Source organism: Oncorhynchus gorbuscha, linkage group LG15 (assembly GCF_021184085.1).
Source record: "Oncorhynchus gorbuscha isolate QuinsamMale2020 ecotype Even-year linkage group LG15, OgorEven_v1.0, whole genome shotgun sequence".
In the NCBI taxonomy this organism is placed as follows: Eukaryota; Metazoa; Chordata; class Actinopteri; order Salmoniformes; family Salmonidae; genus Oncorhynchus; species Oncorhynchus gorbuscha.
In genome coordinates, this window is record NC_060187.1 from 4878514 (window position 1) to 4900009 (window position 21496).

A 21496-nucleotide genomic window follows, 5' to 3' on the forward strand; every position below is an offset into this window, starting at 1 on the left:
ATGTTCTCTCTATGTTCTATCTATGTTCTCTCTATGTTCTCTCTATGTTCTCTCTTACCTGGTCAATATCTCTATGTTCTCTCTATGTTCTCTCTATGTTCTCTCTTACCTGGCGAATATCTCTATATTCTCTCTGTGTTCTCTCCTTGTTATCTCTTACCTGGTCAATATCTCTATGTTCTCTCTATGTTCTCTCTATGTTCTCTCTATGTTCTCTCTATGTTCTCTCTTACCTGGCGAATATCTCTATATTCTCTCTATGTTCTCTTTGTGTTCTCTCCTTGTTCTCTCTTACCTGGCGAATATCTCTATGTTCTATCTATGTTCTCTCTATGTTCGCTCGATGTTCTCTCTTACCTGGTTAATATATCTCTGTTCTCTATGTTCTCTCTTACCTTGTTAATATCTCTCTGTTCTCTCTATGTTCTCTTACCTGGTGATGCCATCTTTAATGTAGTACAGCAGACACTCTGACATCAGGGGGTCCTCGTTAAGGTTCACCAGGTGAGGAGTCTACAGCAGGGAGGGTTCATATGAGTTCATAAAGGTTCATATGGGTTCATATGAGTTCATATGAATTCATATAGGTCAATATAGGTTCATATGGGTTCATATGGGTTCATATGGGTTCATATATATTCACATAGGTTCATATAGATTCATATGGGTTCATATAGGTTCATATGGGTTCACATGGGTTCATATGGGTTCATATAGGTTCATATAGATTCATATGGGTTCATATGGGTTCATATGGGTTCATATGGGTTCATATGAGTTCATATGGGCTCATATAGATTCATATAGATTCATATGGGTTCATATAGGTTCATATGGGTTCATATGGGTTCATTCTAGAGTAAATGTATATGTTGTCTAAGGAATTAAATACAGGCCATATAATATTTTTCAACCTCATTTCAGATCAATATATTCAGTCACTTATTCCAACATCACATTTTAATTGAATAAAAGGATACTCATGCATAGATCTGCTACAGGTAGATAAACACAGAGCATAGATCTGCTACAGGTAGATAAACACAGAGCATATATCTGCTACAGGTAGATAAACACAGAGCATAGATCTGCTGCAGGTAGATAAACACAAAGCATAGATATGTTGCAGGTAGATAAACACAGAGCATAGATATGCTACAGGTAGATAAACACAAAGCATAGATATGTTGCAGGTAGATAAACACAAAGCATAGATATGTTGCAGGTAGATAAACACAGAGCATATATATGCTACAGGTAGATAAACACAGAGCATAGATATGCTACAGGTAGATAAACACAGAGCATAGATCTGCTGCAGGTAGATAAACACAGAGCATAGATCTGTTGCAGGTAGATAAACACAGAGATTGTGTCCTAAACAGAACTCTATTCCCTATATCACATATGTCAGAGTCAAGGCCCGCGGGCCACATCCGGCCCGCGAGAAGGTTTTTTACGGCCCCTGGGATGATCTTGATTTATTATTAGAACCGGCCCGCAGACCGCAGCAAGCCGGCAGCCCGCAGATCTTTTACACGCACCAATACTACATTTCCCACAATGCAACGGTGACGCACCGAGCAGTACGCTGCTTCATTTCAATATTTATTGGCACAGCAGTTGTCAGCATCACAGTAAAATTAACTTTCAGATACCCATCAAAAATGGCAAAACGGAAGGTGGACACTGAGAACCGGGGGTTTCAAACAAGGTGGGAGTCGGAGTATTTGTTCACGGAGGTAGCTGGAAAACCTGTGTGTCTTCTGTGTGGAGAAAGTGTGGCGGTACTGAAAGAGTATAATCTGAGACGACATTATGAAACGAAACACGCGGACAAAAACAAGAATATGGACATGGAACAAAGGCTACAAAAGGCAGAGGAATTAAAACGAGGCCTCAAATCTCGACAGGCTCTGTTCAAAAAAGCCAAATCACAAGGCCAGGCTGCTGTCAAGGCCAGTTTTATTTTGGCAGAAGAGATCGCTAAATCAGCCCGGCCATTTACGGAGGGGATTTCATCAAAAACTGCATGATTAAAGTTTGTGACGAAGTTTGCCCAGAAAAAAGGCAACTCTTTTTAAATGTGAGTCTGAGCAGAAACACCATTGCCGAGAGAGTAGACCAGTTGTCCATCAATCTAAAAGAGCAGCTTGTGAAAAAGGGAAAAGATTTCATTGCATATTCCTTGGCTGTGGATGAGAGCACCGACATTTCTGACATTGCCCAGTTGTCAATTTTCATCCGCGGAGTGGACTCCAGCCTAAGCGTGACAGAGGAGTTTTTGGCTTTACGTCCTATGCATGGCACAACTACGGGGCATGATTTGTATGAAGAGGTGTCAAGATGTGTAAATGAGATGGAGCTGCCTTGGGAAAAACTTGTGGGTTTGACAACCGACGGAGCACCTGCGATGTGTGGACACAGGAGCGGACTGGTGACGAAGATACGGGAAAAGATGCAAGAGGAAAACGCGACAGGTGAGCTGACAGCTTATCATTGTATCATACACCAGGAAGCGTTGTGCGGTAAAGCCTTGAAAATGGAGCATGTAATGAGCATCATCACGCGCACAGTTAACTTTATCAGAGCCAAAGGTTTGAATCACCGCCAGTTCAAGGCATTTCTGACGGAGTTAGAAACGGAGCATGGTGATTTGCCTTATCACACAGAGGTGCGATGGCTAAGCCAGGGAAAGGTGCTTCAAAGATGTTTCGAGCTTCGTGAGGAGATTTGTCTGTTCTTGGACAGCAAAGGGAAAGACACAACACAACTCCGAGACGAAATGTTTCTGTGTGAAATGGCTTTTCTGTGTGACATTACGAGTCATCTGAATGCAATGAACTTGCAGCTGCAGGGTCGGGATCGTGTCATCTCTGATATGTACAGTACAGTGAAGGCATTTAAAACCAAACTGACTCTGTGGGAGACGCAGATGCGGAAAGAAAATTTGAGCCACTTTCCCAGCTGCCAGACCATGAAAGAGAAGCTCTCTACCAGTGCGTTCCCGAGCGCACAGTTGGCTGATAAAATAGGTATGCTTGCCGCTGACTTTCGACGCCGATTTGCTGACTTTGAAGCACAAAAAGCAGGTTGGAACTGCTCGGTAACCCATTTGCTGTTGACGTGGAAAGCTCACCACCAAACCTCCAAATGGAGTTGATTGACCTCCAATGCAATGATGCACTGAGGGCAAAATATGCGGCAGTGGGTGCTGCGGAGTTCGCCCGTTTCCTCCCCGACACAATGCCCCAGCTGCGCATCCAGGCTGCTCAAACGTTGTCTATGTTTGGCAGCACATACCTGTGTGAACAACTGTTTTCTTTGATGAACTTGAACAAAACATCACACAGAAGTCGACTTACTGCTGAACACCTCCACTCAATTCTGAGGATTTCCTCAGCTCAGAGCCTTACCCCGAACATTGATGAACTTGTGGAAAAGATGGGACACCACCAAGTATCACCCTCAACCTCAAACAAGTGAACATTACTGTGCAATCACATATTTAGAGTTTTTACTCAGTTCAAGTTTAAAAGTTAAAGTTTAATATTTGTTTTCACTGCATGTTACTTCTCCTTAAACAAAGTGTTGTTTTTGATTAATAGATTTTTGCACTTTATTTTATTGTATTTCAATCCAATTATATTTTTAAAATATTTCAGTTGAGTGGATGATAGAAAATTGCTATTATTGTTTTTTTCTTTGAAGTAAATTTAGCCCACTTTTGCTAAAATAGAAAATATAGGCTACTGATGGTGCCTTGAATACCGGTTTCTTTCATTTAATGTTCATGTTATGGGGATTTTTATATAAAGGAAATTTGTCTTTTGTGTCTGTTGAAAATTAAAGATTACTGACAGAGCCATAAGAAAATATTGCTTTATTTATCTGATCATATTGGAATATATTTGTTAAGTTTTCAGTAGGTTCAATTAGGTTCACTAGACTATATGCGTCATTTAAAAAATTTTCAATGAACATTCGAACAGTCCGGCCCTCGGCTTGTAGCTAAATTTTTTATTTGGCCCTCCGTCCATTTGACTTTGACACCCCTGCCCTATATAGTACACTATTTTTGCCCAAGGCCCAAAGGGGCACTATGCAGAGACTACGGTGGCATTTTGGACACAACTAGACATTCACTATAGTAGATGATGCCGAGTTTTAAGACATGCAGACAGTCTCTAGGAGATCCACAGCATTGCTAATACCCATCAAACACAGATGGCTCTTCTAGCAAACAGAAGTGCTATAAATATGACTAAATATAGCAAACACATACATAATGTGCTTGGTTTTCTGAGCTCACATCTGTCTGCTGTTTGATAGCACAGTGAGTAGGGCTTTGTTGACTATGAATAACGCAGTAGATTAAAAAGGGGAAGATGAATCAAAGTCCTATTTACATAAGGAGACCAAATTAAAAAGGAAACCCTTGGTTGATCTTTACAGCCGCTGTAAATCTGTACATAGCAGGCAGGTTCCAAATAGGGCTACAGAGACTAATGTATCACTGAACTCAACATGCAACAATTTCAAAGATTTTGCTGAGTTACAGTTCATATTCATGAGGCCCTAATCTATGGATTTCACATGACTGGGAATACAGATATGCATCGGTTTGTCACAAAAAACCTTAAGTGTGGATCTGAAAAACCAGTCAGTATTTGGTGTGAACAGCATTTGTCTCACGTAGCGCGAATACATCTCCTTTGCATAGAGTTGATCAGGCGGTTTATTGTGGCCTGATTCATTGGCAAAGTTGCTGGACATTGGACAGGAACTGGAACGTGCTTGTTAGAGCCGATTTGGACATATTTGTATGAAAGACCGAACATATGGAGCTCCATGTATATTTGTGTAAATATATTAAATATTAATGTAAATGATGAAATATTAGGTATGTACCTTTATGATTTATAGTTACCTGATTGAGATATATTCATTTGTTGTTAGTGTGTTAACTCAGTTTTTGGCCCCCCCTCTTGCCTATTCATTGTATTGTGGTAAGTGTGTTAGGATAAAGGCAGGAAGTTGGGCCTTCGGGAGAGGGAGTCCTTGCTAGATGCGGGAGCGGTATAGTTTTTTTTGACTTGAATGTAGTGGCTTCCTTTCATCTCTACCATAGCCACTGCCCAAGCCTGAAGCGGGGTTGTTGGGTACGCATACAGACATACAGACAGGTCATAATATGTATTTTCCATATAAAGTATTCTATGCTTTAAGTTGATTGGAGAATCATTTCTTTGTTAGATATAAGAAGAAGAAACATTTTTGTTGCACCATATCCCTGGATGTCATTGAATGTTTGGCCGTTTGGAAACCTTGAGTGTGAACTGTATGCGTACCAAACAACCCCGCTTCAGGCTTGGGCAGTGGCTATGGTAAAGAGGATAGGAAGCCACTACAACCCCGCTTCAGGCTTGGGCAGTGGCCTTGGTAAAGACGAAAGGAAGCCACTACAACCCCGCTTCAGGCTTGGGCAGTGGCCTTGGTAAAGATGAAAGGAAGCCACTACAACCCCGCTTCAGGCTTGGCCAGTGGCTATGGTAAAGACTAAAGGAAGCCACTATAATGCTGTTAGGTGACATGTCTGGTGAGTATGCCGACCATGGAAGAACAGGGACATTTTTTAGCTCCGGGAATTTCCAGGAATTTCATCGGCAGGGACTGGGAGACTAGTCTGGATCGAGGGAAAGATGAACGGAGCAAAGTACTCAGAGATCGGTGAAAACCTGCTCCAGAGCACTCAGGAACTCAGACTAGGGTGAAAGTTCACCTTCCAACAAACAACGACCCTAAGCACACAGACAAGACAATGCAGGAGTGGCTTTGAGACAAGTCTCTGAGTGTCCTTGAGTGGCCCAGCCAGAGCCCGGACTTGAACCCGATCGAACATCTCTGGAGAGACCTGAAAATAGCCGTGCAGTGTCAGTCCCCATCCAATCTGACAGAGTTTGAGAGTATCTGCAGAGAAAATTGGGAGAAACTCCAAATACAGGTGTGCCAATCTTGTAGCGGTAATCGGTGCTTCAACTGTCACGCCCTGATCTGTTTCACCTGTCTTTGTGATTGTCTCCACCCATCTCCAGGTGTCACCTGTTTTCCCCATTATCCCCTAGGTATCTATTACTGTGATCCCTGTTTGTCTGTTGCTAGTTCATCTTGTTTTGTCAAGTCAACCAGCATGTTTTCCTGGTTTTTCCTTTTCTCTCTTTTGCTAGTCCTCCCGGTTTTGACCCTTGCCTGCCCTGACTCTGAACCCGCCTGCTTTACCATACTGCCAGCCCTGACTCTGAACCCGCCTGCTTTACCATACTGCCAGCCCTGACTCTGAACCCGCCTGCTTTACCATACTGCCAGCCCTGACTCTGAACCCGCCTGCTTTACCATACTGCCAGCCCTGACTCTGAACCCGCCTGCTTTACCATACTGCCAGCCCTGACTCTGAACCCGCCTGCTTTACCATACTGCCAGCCCTGACTCTGAACCCGCCTGCTTTACCATACTGCCAGCCCTGACTCTGAACCCGCCTGCTTTACCATACTGCCTGCCCTGACCTCCTGGACTCTAAACCCGCCTGCTTTACCATACTGCCTGCTCTGACTCTGAACCCGCCTGCTTTACCATACTGCCTGCCCTGACCTCAAACCTGCCTGCTTTACCATACTGCCAGCCCTGACTCTGAACCCGCCTGCTTTACCATACTGCCTGCCCTGACCTCAAACTTGCCTGCTTTACCATACTGCCAGCCCTGACTCTGAACCTGCCTGCTTTACCATACTGCCTGCCCTGACTCTGAACCCGCCTGCTTTACCATTCTGCCTGCCCTGACTCTAAACCCGCCTGCTTTACCATACTGCCTGCCCTGACTGTAAACCCGCCTGCTTTACCATACTGCCTGCCCTGACTCTGAACCCGCCTGCTTTACCATACTGCCTGCCCTGACCTTAAACCTGCCTGCCACTCTGTACCTCCTGGACTCTAACCTAGTTTATGATATTTTGCCTGTCCACAACTATTCTCTTGCCTGCCCCTTGGATTATAATAAATATCAGAGACTCAAACCATCTGCCTCCCGTGTCTGCATCTGGGTCTCAACCTGAATAAAGGGTCTGAATCCTTATGTCATTGTGATAAAAGCATTTATGAGCAAACATTTTAAGTTTAAGTGTTTTTGCTTTGTCATTATGGGGTTTTGTGTATAAATCAATTTGTATTTATTTTTATTTAACTAGGCAAGTCAGTTAAGAACAAATTCTTATTTACAATGGAGGGCCTACACCGGCCAAACCCGGACGATGCTGGGCCAATTGTGATGAGGGAAAAAAACATTTGAATCCATTTTAGAATAAGGCTGTAAAAGAACAAAATGTGGAAAAAGTCCAGGGGTCTGAATAGATTCGGAATGCACTTTATTTCCATGAATGTTTTTGACTGGTATCTTCAGGCAAGTCTTGTGAGGCCTGTGGGCAGTCGTAGAGCAAAACAACTGACATGTGTTTGTGAGAATCTCATCTTTGGTGTTAGTGTGTAGCCCAATCTGTTGGGACACTACAGACAGAAGTTGGCAGATTGGCTGTACCGATACTTCCGATACGCTTGTGGGGACTGTAGAGCTGTAGCCTCTGTGATACGCTTGTGGGGACTGTATAGCTGTAGCCTCTGTGATACGCTTGTGGGGACTGTAGAGCTGTAGCCTCTGTGATACGCTTGTGGGGACTGTAGAGCTGTAGCCTCTGTGATACGCTTGTGGGGACTGTAGAGCTGTAGCCTCTGTGATACGCTTGTGGGGACTGTAGAGCTGTAGCCTCTGTGATACGCTTGTGGGGACTGTAGAGCTGTAGCCTCTGTGATACGCTTGTGGGGACTGTAGAGCTGTAGCCTCTGTGATACGCTTGTGGGGACTGTAGAGCTGTAGCCTCTGTGATACGCTTGTGGGGACTGTAGAGCTTGTGGGGACTGTAGAGCTTGTGGGGACTGTAGAGCTTGTGGGGACTGTAGAGCTGTAGCCTCTGTGATACGCTTGTGGGGACTGTAGAGCTTGTGGGGACTGTAGAGCTTGTGGGGACTGTAGAGCTTGTGGGGACTGTAGAGCTTGTGGGGACTGTAGAGCTGTAGCCTCTGTGATACGCTTGTGGGGACTGTAGAGCTTGTGGGGACTGTAGAGCTTGTGGGGACTGTAGAGGTTGTGGGGACTGTAGAGCTTGTGGGGACTGTAGAGCTTGTGGGGACTGTAGAGCTTGTTGGGACTGTAGAGCTGTAGCCTCTGTGATACGCTTGTGGGGACTGTAGAGCTTGTGGGGACTGTAGAGCTTGTGGGGACTGTAGAGCTGTAGCCTCTGTGATACGCTTGTGGGGACTGTAGAGCTTGTGGGGACTGTAGAGCTGGTGGGGACCGTAGAGCTTGTGGGGACCGTAGAGCTTGTGGGGACTGTAGAGCTTGTGGGGACTGTAGAGCTTGTGGGGACTGTAGAGCTTGTGGGGACTGTAGAGCTTGTGGGGACCGTAGAGCTGGTGGGGACCGTAGAGCTTGTGGGGACTGTAGAGCTTGTGGGGACTGTAGAGCTTGTGGGGACCGTAGAGCTGGTGGGGACTGTAGAGCTGGTGGGGACTGTAGAGCTGGTGGGGACCGTAGAGCTGGTGGGGACCGTAGAGCTGGTGGGGACCGTAGAGCTGGTGGGGACCGTAGAGCTTGTGGGGACCGTAGAGCTTGTGGGGACCGTAGAGCTTGTGGGGACTGTAGAGCTGGTGGGGACTGTAGAGCTGGTGGGGACTGTAGAGCTTGTGGGGACTGTAGAGCTAAACGGAGAACACCGTTGTGTTTGTGAGAGTCTCATTTTTCCAGAATATTTTGAAGGCCAAACTGTTTTTCTGAGAAGACCGATGTTTCATGGTCTGACAAGCACCAAGCTCTGACAGTTTTCAACGCCAGATGCGGAGGTTGGTATATCGGCGGATGTGGTGGATTAAGTCACATCCAATGCAGATATCTCTAGCTTAAACTGATGGAGATTTATGGGGATTTTGTCACTCCGTCTAGCAGTGAATTTCAAACACAGATTCAACCGCAAAGACCAGGAAGGTTTTCTAATGCCTCGTAAAGAGGGGCACCGATTAGTCAATGGGGAAAAATACAAAAAGCATACATTGAATATCCCTTTGAACATGGTGAAGTTATTAATTACATTCTGGATGGTGTATCAATACACCCAGTCACGACAAAGATACAGGCGTCCTTCCTAACTCAGTTGCCCGGAGACGAAGGAAACCACTCAGGGATTTCACCATGAGGCCAATGTTGATTTTAAAAAAGTTAAGAGTTTAATGGCTGTGAAAACCTGAGAAAAGTGAGTTGTTGTTTTTTCAAAACATGCATCCTTTTTGCAAAAAGGCACTGAATACAAAGCGTTATGTTTGGGGTAAATCCAACACAACACATCACTGAGTATCACTCTTCATATTTTCAAGCATGATGGTGGTTGCATCATGTTATGGGTATGCTTGTCATTGGCAAGGACTACAGAGTTTCTCTGTATAAAAAAAGAGATCGAAAAGAGCTAAGCACACACAAAATCCTAGAGGAAAACCTAGTTCAGTCTGCTTTCCACCAAACACTGGGAGACAAATTCACCTTTCAGCAGGACAATAACCTAAAACACAAGGCCAAATATACGGAGTTGCTTTGAATGGTGAATGTTCCTGAGTGGCCTAGTTACAGTTTTGACTTAAATCACCTCCCCCTCCCCTGATTTTACACTGCTGCTACACGCTGTTCATTATCTATGCATAGTCACTTTACAAATTACCTGTCACGGTCATCATACGAATGAGACCAAGGCGCAGTGTGATATGCGTACATTCTCATTTAATTAAAGAATGAAACACCAAACAAAAACGGACCGTTGCCGCTATTCAAACGAGTGCTGACAGGCAACTACACCCACAAACACAAAAGGGAAAGTGGCTACCTAAATATGATCCCCAATCAGAGACAACGATAAACAGTTGCCTCTGATTGGGAACCATATCAGGCCACCATAGACATACATACGACCTAGGCCTACAAAACCCCTAGATATACAAAAACCCTAGGCAATACAAAAACTAGCATACCCACCCTACTTACACCCTGACCTAACCAAAATATAAAGAAAACAAAGATAACTAAGGTCAGGGCGTGACATTACGTCGACTAACCTGTACCCCCGCAGATTGACTCAGTACCAGTACCCCTTGTATATAGCCACGTTATTTTTATTTTATTGTGTTACTTTTGATAAAATATTTTACTTTAGTTTATTTTCTTAACTCTATTTCTTGAACTGTATTGTTGGTTAAGGACTTGTAAGTAAGCATTTCACGGTAAGGTCTACAACCTGTTGTATTCAGCATTTCACGGTAAGGTCTACAACCTGTTGTATTCAGCATTTCACGGTAAGGTCTACAACCTGTTGTATTCAGCATTTCACGGTAAGGTCTACAACCTGTTGTATTCAGCATTTCACTGTAAGGTCTACAACCTGTTGTATTCAGCATTTCACGGTAAGGTCTACTACACCTGTTGTATTCAGCATTTCACGGTAAGGTCTACTACACCTGTTGTATTCAGCATTTCACTGTAAGGTCTACTACACCTGTTGTATTCAGCATTACACTGTAAGGTCTACTACACCTGTTGTATTCAGCATTTCACTGTAAGGTCTACTACACCTGTTGTATTCAGCATTTCACTGTAAGGTCTACTACACCTGTTGTATTCAGCATTTCACTGTAAGGTCTACTACACCTGTTGTATTCAGCATTTTACTGTAAGGTCTACAACCTGTTGTATTCAGCATTTCACTGTAAGGTCTACTACACCTGTTGTATTCAGCATTTCACTGTAAGGTCTACTACACCTGTTGTATTCAGCATTTCACGGTAAGGTCTACAACCTATTGTATTCAGCATTTCACTGTAAGGTCTACTACACCTGTTGTATTCAGCATTTCACTGTAAGGTCTACTACACCTGTTGTATTCAGCATTTCACTGTAAGGTCTACAACCTGTTGTATTCAGCATTTCACGGTAAGGTCTACTACACCTGTTGTATTCAGCATTTCACGGTAAGGTCTACTACACCTGTTGTATTCAGCATTTCACTGTAAGGTCTACTACACCTGTTGTATTTGGCACATGTGACAAATACATTTTGATTTGATTTGATTGTACAATCCAGGTGTGCAATGCTCTTAAAGACCCAGAACGACTCGAAGCTGTAATCACTGCCTAACATGACACAGGGATGTGAATTCTTATGTAAATTAGATATTTATGATTTAAATTTTTAACAAATTAGCAAACATTTCTTAAAACACGAATTCACTTTTTTTCATTATGGGGTATTGTGTGTAGATGGGTGAGAGAAAAACATCTATTAAATCTATTAAATATTGAATTCAGGCTTTTAAACACACTAAAGTTTGGTGTTAGTCAAGTTTGAATACTTTCTCAAGGCACATACATTATGCACATTTCCAACATTTTAATATGGGCTGACAAATGCTCTGTGTTGATACATGCTCTCTTTGAGAAAGAGGAGAGCTGAAGCAGAGGAATCTGTAAAGGTTACAGTCTACTGAGGCACTCAGAGACAGAGAGTGTGTAGGAGACACCAGAGAGGAGAGGAGTGTGTAGGAGACTCCAGAGGGGAGAGGAGTGTGTAGGAGACACCAGAGAGGAGAGGAGTGTGTAGGAGACCAGAGAGGAGAGGAGAATCTAGGAGACTCCAGAGAGGAGAAGAGTGTGTAGGAGACTCCAGAGAAGAGAGGAGAATCTAGGAGACTCCAGAGAGGAGAGGAGTGTGTAGGAGACTCCAGAGGGGAGAGGAGTGTGTAGGAGACTCCAGAGGGGGGAGGAGTGTGTAGGAGACTCCAGAGGGGGGAGGAGTGTGTAGGAGACTCCAGAGAGAATAGGAGACTCCAGAGGCATGTGTGTAAGAGACTCCAGAGGAAGGAGACTCAGAGAGGGGAGGAGAGGAGACTCCAGGAGAAGGAGTGTGTAGGAGACTCCAGAGAGAAGAGGAGTGTGTAGGAGACTCCAGAGAGGAGAGGAGAATCTAGGAGACTCCAGAGAGCAGAGAGGAGAATGTGTAGGAGACTCCAGAGAGAAGAGGAGTGTGTAGGAGACTCCCAGAGAGGAGAGGAGACTCAGAGGGGAGAGGAGTGTGTAGGAGACTCCAGAGGCATGTGTAGGAGACTCCAGAGAGGAGAGGAGAAAGGAGACTAGGAGACTCCAGAGGAATGTGTAGGAGACTCCAGAGAGGGGAGGAGGAGTGTGTAGGAGACTCCAGAGAGAATAGGAGAATCTAGGAGACTAGGAGACTCCAGAGAGGGTGTGTAGGAGACTCCAGAGGCATGTGTGTAAGAGACTGAATGTATCTAGGAGACTCCAGAGAGGAGTGTGTAGGAGACTCCAGAGAGAAGAGGAGTGTGTAGGAGACTCCAGAGGCATGTGTGTGAGAGACTCCAGAGGAATGTGTAGGAGACTCCAGAGAGGGGAGGAGTGTGTAGGAGACTCCAGAGGGGTGTGTAGGAGACTCCAGAGGCATGTGTGTAAGAGACTCCAGAGGAGTGTGTAGGAGACTCCAGAGAGAAGAGGAGTGTGTAGGAGACTCCAGAGAGGAGAGGAGTATCTAGGAGACTCCAGAGGAGTGTGTAGGAGACTCCAGAGAGGAGAGGAGTGTGTAGGAGACACTGCAGAGGGACCAACCTCATTGGGTGAAAACAGCCCTACTGTGTCTATGAACACAGCCTCAGGCTTTCTGCTCTGCTGTGATGTCGAGGGCTTGGAAGTAAAGCAACATGAATGTGTCATACCTTGATCTGTTTCACCTGTCTTTGTGATTGTCTCCACCCCCCTCCAGGTATCGCCCATCATCCCCATTATCCCCTGGGTATTTATACCTGTGTTCTCTGTTTGTCTGTTGCCAGTTTGTCAAGTCAACCAGCGTTTTTTTGTGTCAGCTCCAGTTTTTCCCCCAGTCTCTCTTTTCTCAAGCTCATGGTTTTTGACACTTGATTGTCCTAACCCTGTACCCGCCCACCTGACCACTCTGCCGTCCTGTACCTTTGCCCCTGTTGCTGTAATAAACATTGTTACTTCGACACGGTCTGCTTCTGGGTCTAACCCTTTGCTTGTTCTCCTGTTCACCCTCATCCACGGTTAGTGGTACATTTGTTGATTACACTATTCGAGTTCATACTATTAATGTTGAAGACATGTGACACGGGGCGGCAGGGTAGCCTAGTGGTTAGAGCGCTGGACTAGTTCAAAACCCGGAGCTGACAAGGTACAAATCTGTCGTTCTGCCCCTGAACAGGCAGTTAACCCACTGTTCCGAGGCCGTCTTTGAAAATAAGAATTTGTTCTTAACTGAGTTGCCTAGTTAAATAAAGGTAAAAATATATATATATTTAAAAAAACATGTATTCTGTGATGTGTAGCTGTCTTACCTTCTTGGGGGAGAACACGCCCACAGTTCCTCCATCTTCCCTCATGGCCACACCCATCTCAGCCAGCAGGGCCTCTCTGTGGAAGAGAACAGAGAGTTGTGATGTCATCCAATGTATCGCTTCTGACTCTGGACCACATGCCCCCTGACGAGGGGGAAGGTTCTGTCTATGACCACTGCTCTGTCTATGACTCTGCTATCTGCCACCCACCCCTTTCTCTACATTTCTCACTGTACTGTCAAAAAGGTTTAATTCCAAACTGCGTCTTTGACAGATTCATTTAAAAAAAAAATTAAAAAGTGAATTGACAGTTTTACAATGGTCTCCTAAACTTCATGGTCCTTGGATCCAGATACTGTAGAGGCCTTTCAAATGTCTCTTAATCTTCATGGTCCTTGGATCCAGATACTGTAGAGGCCTTTCAAATGTCTCTTAATCTTCATGGTCCTTGGATCCAGATACTGTAGAGGCCTTTCAATGGTCTCCTAATCTTCATGGTCCTTGGAGCCCGGATATTGTAGGGGACTTTCAATGGTCTCCTAATCTTCATGGTCCTTGGAGCCAGGATATTGTAGGGGACTTTCAATGGTCTCCTAATCTTCATGGTCCTTGAAGCCAGATACTGTAGGGACCTTTCAACGGTCTCATAATCTTCATGGTCCTTGGATCCAGATACTGTAGGGGCCTTTCAATGGTCTACTAACCTTCATGGTCCTTGGATCCAGATACTGTAGGGGCCTTTCAATGGTCTCCTAATCTTCATGGTCCTTGAAGCCAGATACTGCAGGGGCCTTTCAATGGTCTCCTAATCTTCATGGTCCTTGGAGCCAGATACTGTAGGTGTCTTTCTTTACTATCTGCAGGCAGGTCTATACTGTAAGTAGAGATGTAGAAGCTGAAAGAACTCACCTTTCCATTCTGATGGCTTCTGTTCTGCGAAGTTTCTCCTCCCAGGTCTCATTGAGCTCTGCAATGATTTTCTCTGTTTCCTGATGAAATCACAAAATCATTCATATCGGAGGGTGTGTCAACCCCCCCAACCCCGCAGAGTCTATGTTCAATATGTGGGGCGAGGGGTATTATGTCTGACTGTAATCAATGAATCAATCGATCAGTCAAATAATCAATCAATTAATCAACCAATCAGTGTTCAGTTCACCTTGAGTCTCTCGATGGCCTGCTCGCTGCCAGGGCTGATCATGATGCGGTCGTGGAGGCTGGCGATGGATCCGGCTCGACTGGACAGGGCGGACAAAGAGGGGGAGGGGCTCATCCCTGTCATGGCATTGGTCACTGTGGAGAGATCATAATTTTGATTGACAGATTAGCGATTATTGTTATTATTCTTAAAATTGGATAGGTCTGTCAGGCGGGGCACAGGAAACAGGGGGGCAGGACAGGAAGTGGGGATAGAGCAGGGACAGGGAGGTAAGAAAGATGGAGAGAAGCGGAAAGAATATAGAAAAAGACAGAGGACAGAAGACAGAAGAAGTAGCTTGAAATGAATCTGAAACACAAAGTGAAACATTAACTGAGAGTAAGAAGGACACCAGAAAGAGATGACAGAAGCAGCCCTTCATGCAGAAAGCCACGCAAAAATGAAGAAGAAGAAGAACGCTAAATATATGGCAGTATGGGCATACAGAGCGACTGGAGGGGCTAAGCTAAAATAATAAGATCTAACATCAAGCCAGATGCTCAATATGCCATCGAGCTTCAAACAAAGTATTAGCAGTCAGTGAGACCTATCAGAATCCTCAATTCAACACTGTCACCCGTCTTCCTGAATGAGGTTAGCGCCCTACTGCATACAACACTACATGTATTGTCAGTCAAAAGCACTATTCAGTCTATTGACTCTACACCAAGCTCTCCATTTCAAGGCCAAAAGCATGTTTGAATAAAAATATAACGATGAAACACCACACCAAGAACACACAAAAGACTGGACTGTATTGTATTGACGGGGGCTGTGGTTTCCTTCCTTACAGAGCACTAGCCACTAGCCTCTAGCCACTAGCCACTAGCCACTAGCCTCTAGCCACTAGCCACTAGCCACTAGCCTCTAGCCACTAGCCACTAGCCACTAGCCACTAGCCACAAGCCTCTAGCCACTAGCCACTAGCCACTAGCCACTAGCCTCTAGCCACTAGCCTCTAGCCACTAGCCACTAGCCACTAGCCACTAGCCACTAGCCTCTAGCCTCTAGCCACAAGCCTCTAGCCACTAGCCACTAGCCACTAGCCTCTAGCCTCTAGCCACTAGCCACAAGCCTCTAGCCACTAGCCACTAGCCACTAGCCACTAGCCACTAGCCACTAGCCTCTAGCCTCTAGCCACTAGCCACTAGCCACTAGCCTCTAGCCACTAGCCACTAGCCACTAGCCTCTAGCCTCTAGCCACTAGCCACTAGCCACTAGCCACTAGCCACTAGCCACTAGCCTCTAGCCACTAGCCACTAGCCACTAGCCACTAGCCACTAGCCACTAGCCTCTAGCCACTAGCCACTAGCCTCTAGCCACTAGCCACTAGCCACTAGCCACTAGCCACTAGCCACTAGCCACTAGCCACTAGCCAGACCATACTATGGATATCAAATGTCATCTAAAAGCTAATGAGATTCACTAACTGCTTCACCAGCTACTCTAAAAACCATCCTTACCAAAACATATTACTGTAAAAACCATCCTTACCTAAACCTATTACTGTAAAAACCATCCTTCCCAAACCTATTACTGTAAAAAAACATTATTCCCAAACCTATTACTGTAAAAACCATCCTTACCAAACCCTATTACTGTAAAAACCATTCTTCCCAAACCTATTCCTGTAAGAACCATCCTTACCAAACCTATTCCTGTAAAAACCATCCTTACCAAACCCTATTCCTGTAAAAACCATCCTTACCAAACCCTATTCCTGTAAAAACCATCCTTACCAAACCCTATTACTATAAAAAACATCCTTACCAAACCCTATTACTGTAAAAACCATCCTTACCAAACCCTATTACTGTAAAAACCATTCTTACCAAACCCTATTACTGTAAAAACCATCCTTCCCAAACCCTATTACTGTAAAAACCATTCTTCCCAAACCTTATTACTGTAAAAACCATTCTTCCCAAACCTTATTACTGTAAAAACCATCCTTACCAAACCCTATTACTGTAAAAACCATTCTTACCAAACCCTATTACTGTAAAAACCATCCTTCCCAAACCCTATTACTGTAAAAACCATTCTTCCCAAACCTTATTACTGTAAAAACCATTCTTCCCAAACCCTATTACTGTAAAAACCATTCTTCCCAAACCCTATTACTGTAACAGGAAATCCTTTTCACTGCAGAGTACCAAGTGGAAGGTCTTCGAGTTTGGGAATCAGATAGAACAGGGACTGACTGTGCTGTAAGTGAGGTTGAGATTCATGACTGTACTAACCGATTACTGATCACCCTAAAATCTTGTTTATTTTCCAATCTCGCAGATTTGACAAGAGCTTCACATTCTCTATCAAATGATATCTAGTTATATTAAGTTAGCCAGTGTTTTGTCACGGTTCACTATGTGAACGCAATATACTGAAAGGTCATTTTGACATGGTTAATTTGGGAATAATGTGCTGAAAGGTCTCTGCAACCTTGTATGGAACAATGACTCTCAGCATTGCAGTTGGTTCTGCTATAGCGACACAGAGGAACACAGTAGGCAGGCAGGTGTTGCTATAGCAACATGGAGGAGCACAGTAGGCAGGTAGGTGTTGTTATAGCGACACAGAGGAACACAGTAGGCAGGCAGGTGTTGCTATAGCAACATGGAGGAGCACAGTAGGCAGGTAGGTATTGCTATAGCGACACAGAGAATCACAGTAGGCAGGTAGGTGTTGCTATAGCAACACAGAGGACCACAGTAGGCAGGTAGGTGCTGCTATAGCGACACAGAGGACCACAGTAGGCAGGCAGGTGTTGCTATAGCAACACAGAGGAGCACAGTAGGCAGGTAGGTGCTGCTATAGCAACATAGCAACCAATTCAAAGAAAAGCACCAGTCCGTATACTTTCTGTTAAGCCAAGATGGCACACAACACTTCTACAACCCTACATTTGGAGGCCATCTGTTGAAACACAGTAGCTAATAGCAATGTCAAAAAAATGAGATAGCAAACTACAGTAGAGATAAACAGTAGCGAGAGAAACAGTAGAGAGAGAAACAGTAGAGAGAGAAACAGTAGAGAGAGAGAAACAGTAGAGAGAGAGAAACAGTAGAGAGAGAAACAGTAGAGAGAGAAATGGTAGAGAGAGAGAAACAGTAGAGAGAGAAATGGTAGAGAGAGAGAAACAGTAGAGAGAAACGGTAGAGAGAGAAACAGTAGAGAGAAACAGGAGAGAGAGAGAAACAGTAGAGAGAAACAGGAGAGAGAGAGAAACAGTAAAGAGAGAGAGAAACAGTAGAGAGGGAGAAACAGTAGAGAGAGAGAGAAACAGTAGAGAGAGAGAGAGAAACAGGAGAGAGAGAGTAACAGTAGAGAGAAACAGGAGAGAGAGAGAGAAACAGTAGAGAGAGAGAAACAGTAGAGAGAAACAGGAGAGAGAAAGAAACAGTAGAGAGAGAAACAGTAGAGAGAGAAACAGGAGAGAGAGAAGCAGTAGAGAGAGAAACAGTAGAGAGAGAGAAACAGTAGAGAGAGAAACAGTAGAGAGAGAAACAGTAGAGAGAGAGAAACAGTAGAGAGAGAAACAGGAGAGAGAGAAGCAGTAGAGAGAGAAACAGTAGAGAGAGAGAAACAGTAGAGAGAGAAACAGTAGAGAGAGAGAAACAGTAGAGAGAGAGAAACAGTAGAGAGAAACAGGAGAGAGAAAGAAACAGTAGAGAGAGAGAAACAGTAGAGAGAGAGAAACAGTAGAGAGAGGGAAACAGTAGAGAGAGAAACAGTAGAGAGAGAGAAACAGTAGAGAGAGAGAAACAGTAGAGAGAGAGAAACAGTAAAGAGAGAGAAACAGTAAAGAGAGAGAAACAGTAAAGAGAGAGAAACAGTAGAGAGAGAGAAACAATAGAGAGAGAGAAACAGTAGAGAGAGAGAAACAGTAGAGAGAGAGAAACAGTAGAGAGAGAGAAACAGTAGAGAGAAACAGTAGAGAGAGAAACAGAGAGAAACAGTAGAGAGAGAAACAGTAGAGAGAGAAACAGTAGAGAGAAACAGTAGAGAGAAACAGGAGAGAGAAACAGTAGAGAGAGAAACAATAGAGAGAGAGAAACAGTAGAGAGAGAGAAACAGTAGAGAGAAACAGTAGAGAGAGAAACAGAGAGAAACAGTAGAGAGAGAAACAGTAGAGAGAGAAACAGTAGAGAGAAACAGTAGAGAGAAACAGTAGAGAGAAACAGTAGAGAGAAACAGTAGAGAGAGAAACAATAGAGAGAGAGAAACAGTAGAGAGAGAGAAACAGTAGAGAGAAACAGTAGAGAGAGAAACAGAGAGAAACAGTAGAGAGAGAAACAGTAGAGAGAGAAACAGTAGAGAGAAACAGTAGAGAGAAACAGGAGAGAGAAACAGAGAGAGAGAGAAACAGCAGAGAGAGAGAAACAGTAGAGAGAAACAGTAGAGAGAAACAGTAGAGAGAGAGAAACAGTAGAGAGAGAGAAACAGTAGAGAGAGAAACAGTAGAGAGAGAGAAACAGTAGAGAGAAACAGTAGAGAGAAACAGTAGAGAGAGAGAAACAGTAGAGAGAGAAACAGTAGAGAGAGAGAGAAACAGTAGAGAGAGAGAGAGAAACAGTAGAGAGAGAGAGAGAAACAGTAGAGAGAGAGAGAAACAGTAGAGAGAGAGAGAGAAACAGTAGAGAGAGAAACAGTAGAGAGAGAGAGAGAAACAGTAGAGAGAGAGAGAGAAACAGTAGAGAGAGAGAGAAACAGTAGAGAGAGAGAGAGAAACAGTAGAGAGAGAAACAGTAGAGAGAGAGAAACAGTAAAGAGAGAGAGAAACAGTAGAGAGGGAGAAACAGTAGAGAGAGAGAGAAACAGTAGAGAGAGAGAGAGAAACAGTAGAGAGAGAAACAGTAGAGAGAGAGAGAGAAACAGTAGAGAGAGAGAGAAACAGTAGAGAGAGAGAGAAACAGTAGAGAGAGAGAGAGAGAAACAGTAGAGAGAGAAACAGCAGAGAGAGAGAGAGAAACAGTAGAGAGAGAAACAGTAGAGAGAGAGAGAAACAGTAGAGAGAGAGAGAGAAACAGTAGAGAGAGAAACAGTAGAGAGAGAGAAACAGTAAAGAGAGAGAGAAACAGTAGAGAGGGAGAAACAGTAGAGAGAGAGAAACAGTAGAGAGAAACAGTAGAGAGAGAAACAGTAGAGAGAGAGAAACAGTAGAGAGAGAGAGAGAAACAGGAGAGAGAGAGTAACAGTAGAGAGAAACAGGAGAGAGAGAGAGAAACAGTAGAGAGAGAGAAACAGTAGAGAGAAACAGGAGAGAGAAAGAAACAGTAGAGAGAGAAACAGTAGAGAGAGAAACAGGAGAGAGAGAAGCAGTAGAGAGAGAAACAGTAGAGAGAGAGAAACAGTAGAGAGAGAAACAGTAGAGAGAGAGAAACAGTAGAGAGAGAGAAACAGTAGAGAGAGAAACAGGAGAGAGAGCAGCAGTAGAGAGAAACAGTAGAGAGAGAGAAACAGTAGAGAGAGAAACAGTAGAGAGAGAGAAACAGTAGAGAGAGAGAAACAGTAGAGAGAAACAGGAGAGAGAAAGAAACAGTAGAGAGAGAAACAGTAGAGAGAGAGAAACAGTAGAGAGAGAGAAACAGTAGAGAGAGAAACAGTAGAGAAACAGAGAGAAACAGTAGAGAGAGAGAAACAGTAGAGAGAGAGAAACAGTAAAGAGAGAGAAACAGTAAAGAGAGAGAAACAGTAAAGAGAGAGAAACAGTAGAGAGAGAGAAACAATAGAGAGAGAGATACAGTAGAGAGAGAGAAACAGTAGAGAGAAACAGTAGAGAGAGAAACAGTAGAGAGAGAGAGAAACAGTAGAGAGAGAGAGAAACAGTAGAGAGAGAGAGAGAAACAGTAGAGAGAGAAACAGTAGAGAGAGAGAAACAGTAAAGAGAGAGAGAAACAGTAGAGAGGGAGAAACAGTAGAGAGAGAGAAACAGTAGAGAGAAACAGTAGAGAGAGAGAAACAGTAGAGAGAGAGAAACAGTAGAGAGAGAGAGAGAAACAGGAGAGAGAGAGTAACAGTAGAGAGAAACAGGAGAGAGAGAGAGAAACAGTAGAGAGAGAGAAACAGTAGAGAGAAACAGGAGAGAGAAAGAAACAGTAGAGAGAGAAACAGTAGAGAGAGAAACAGGAGAGAGAAAGAAACAGTAGAGAGAGAAACAGGAGAGAGAGAAGCAGTAGAGAGAGAAACAGTAGAGAGAGAGAAACAGTAGAGAGAGAAACAGTAGAGAGAGAGAAACAGTAGAGAGAGAAACAGTAGAGAGAGAAACAGGAGAGAGAGCAGCAGTAGAGAGAGAAACAGTAGAGAGAGAGAAACAGTAGAGAGAGAGAAACAGTAGAGAGAGAGAAACAGTAGAGAGAGAGAAACAGTAGAGAGAAACAGGAGAGAGAAAGAAACAGTAGAGAGAGAGAAACAGTAGAGAGAGAGAAACAGTAGAGAGAGAGAAACAGTAGAGAGAGAAACAGTAGAGAGAGAGAAACAGTAGAGAGAGAGAAACAGTAGAGAGAGAGAAACAGTAAGAGAGAGAAACAGTAAAGAGAGAAACAGTAAAGAGAGAGAAACAGTAGAGAGAGAGAAACAATAGAGAGAGAGAAACAGTAGAGAGAGAGAAACAGTAGAGAGAAACAGTAGAGAGAGAAACAGAGAGAAACAGTAGAGAGAGAAACAGTAAAGAGAGAGAAACAGTAAAGAGAGAGAAACAGTAGAGAGAGAGAAACAATAGAGAGAGAGAAACAGTAGAGAGAGAGAAACAGTAGAGAGAAACAGGAGAGAGAAACAGGAGAGAGAGAGAAACAGCAG

The 21496-nt window shown here is 44.0% G+C and overlaps 1 protein-coding gene across 9 annotated transcripts in view; it reads right to left on the minus strand.

Annotated features, from left to right (window-relative positions):
* Positions 1 to 21496, minus strand: part of kif1aa (kinesin family member 1Aa) — a 192561-nt gene that overhangs the window by 82091 nt on the left and 88974 nt on the right. For all 9 annotated transcript variants that reach the window (XM_046300999.1, XM_046300998.1, XM_046301001.1 and 6 more), the window contains 4 exons: positions 14660 to 14793; positions 14410 to 14489; positions 13501 to 13576; positions 434 to 513 (listed from right to left, as the gene is read on the minus strand). In XM_046300999.1, coding sequence (XP_046156955.1) covers positions 434 to 513; positions 13501 to 13576; positions 14410 to 14489; positions 14660 to 14793 — 370 coding nt within the window. The remainder of the gene's footprint in view (positions 1 to 433; positions 514 to 13500; positions 13577 to 14409; positions 14490 to 14659; positions 14794 to 21496) is intronic.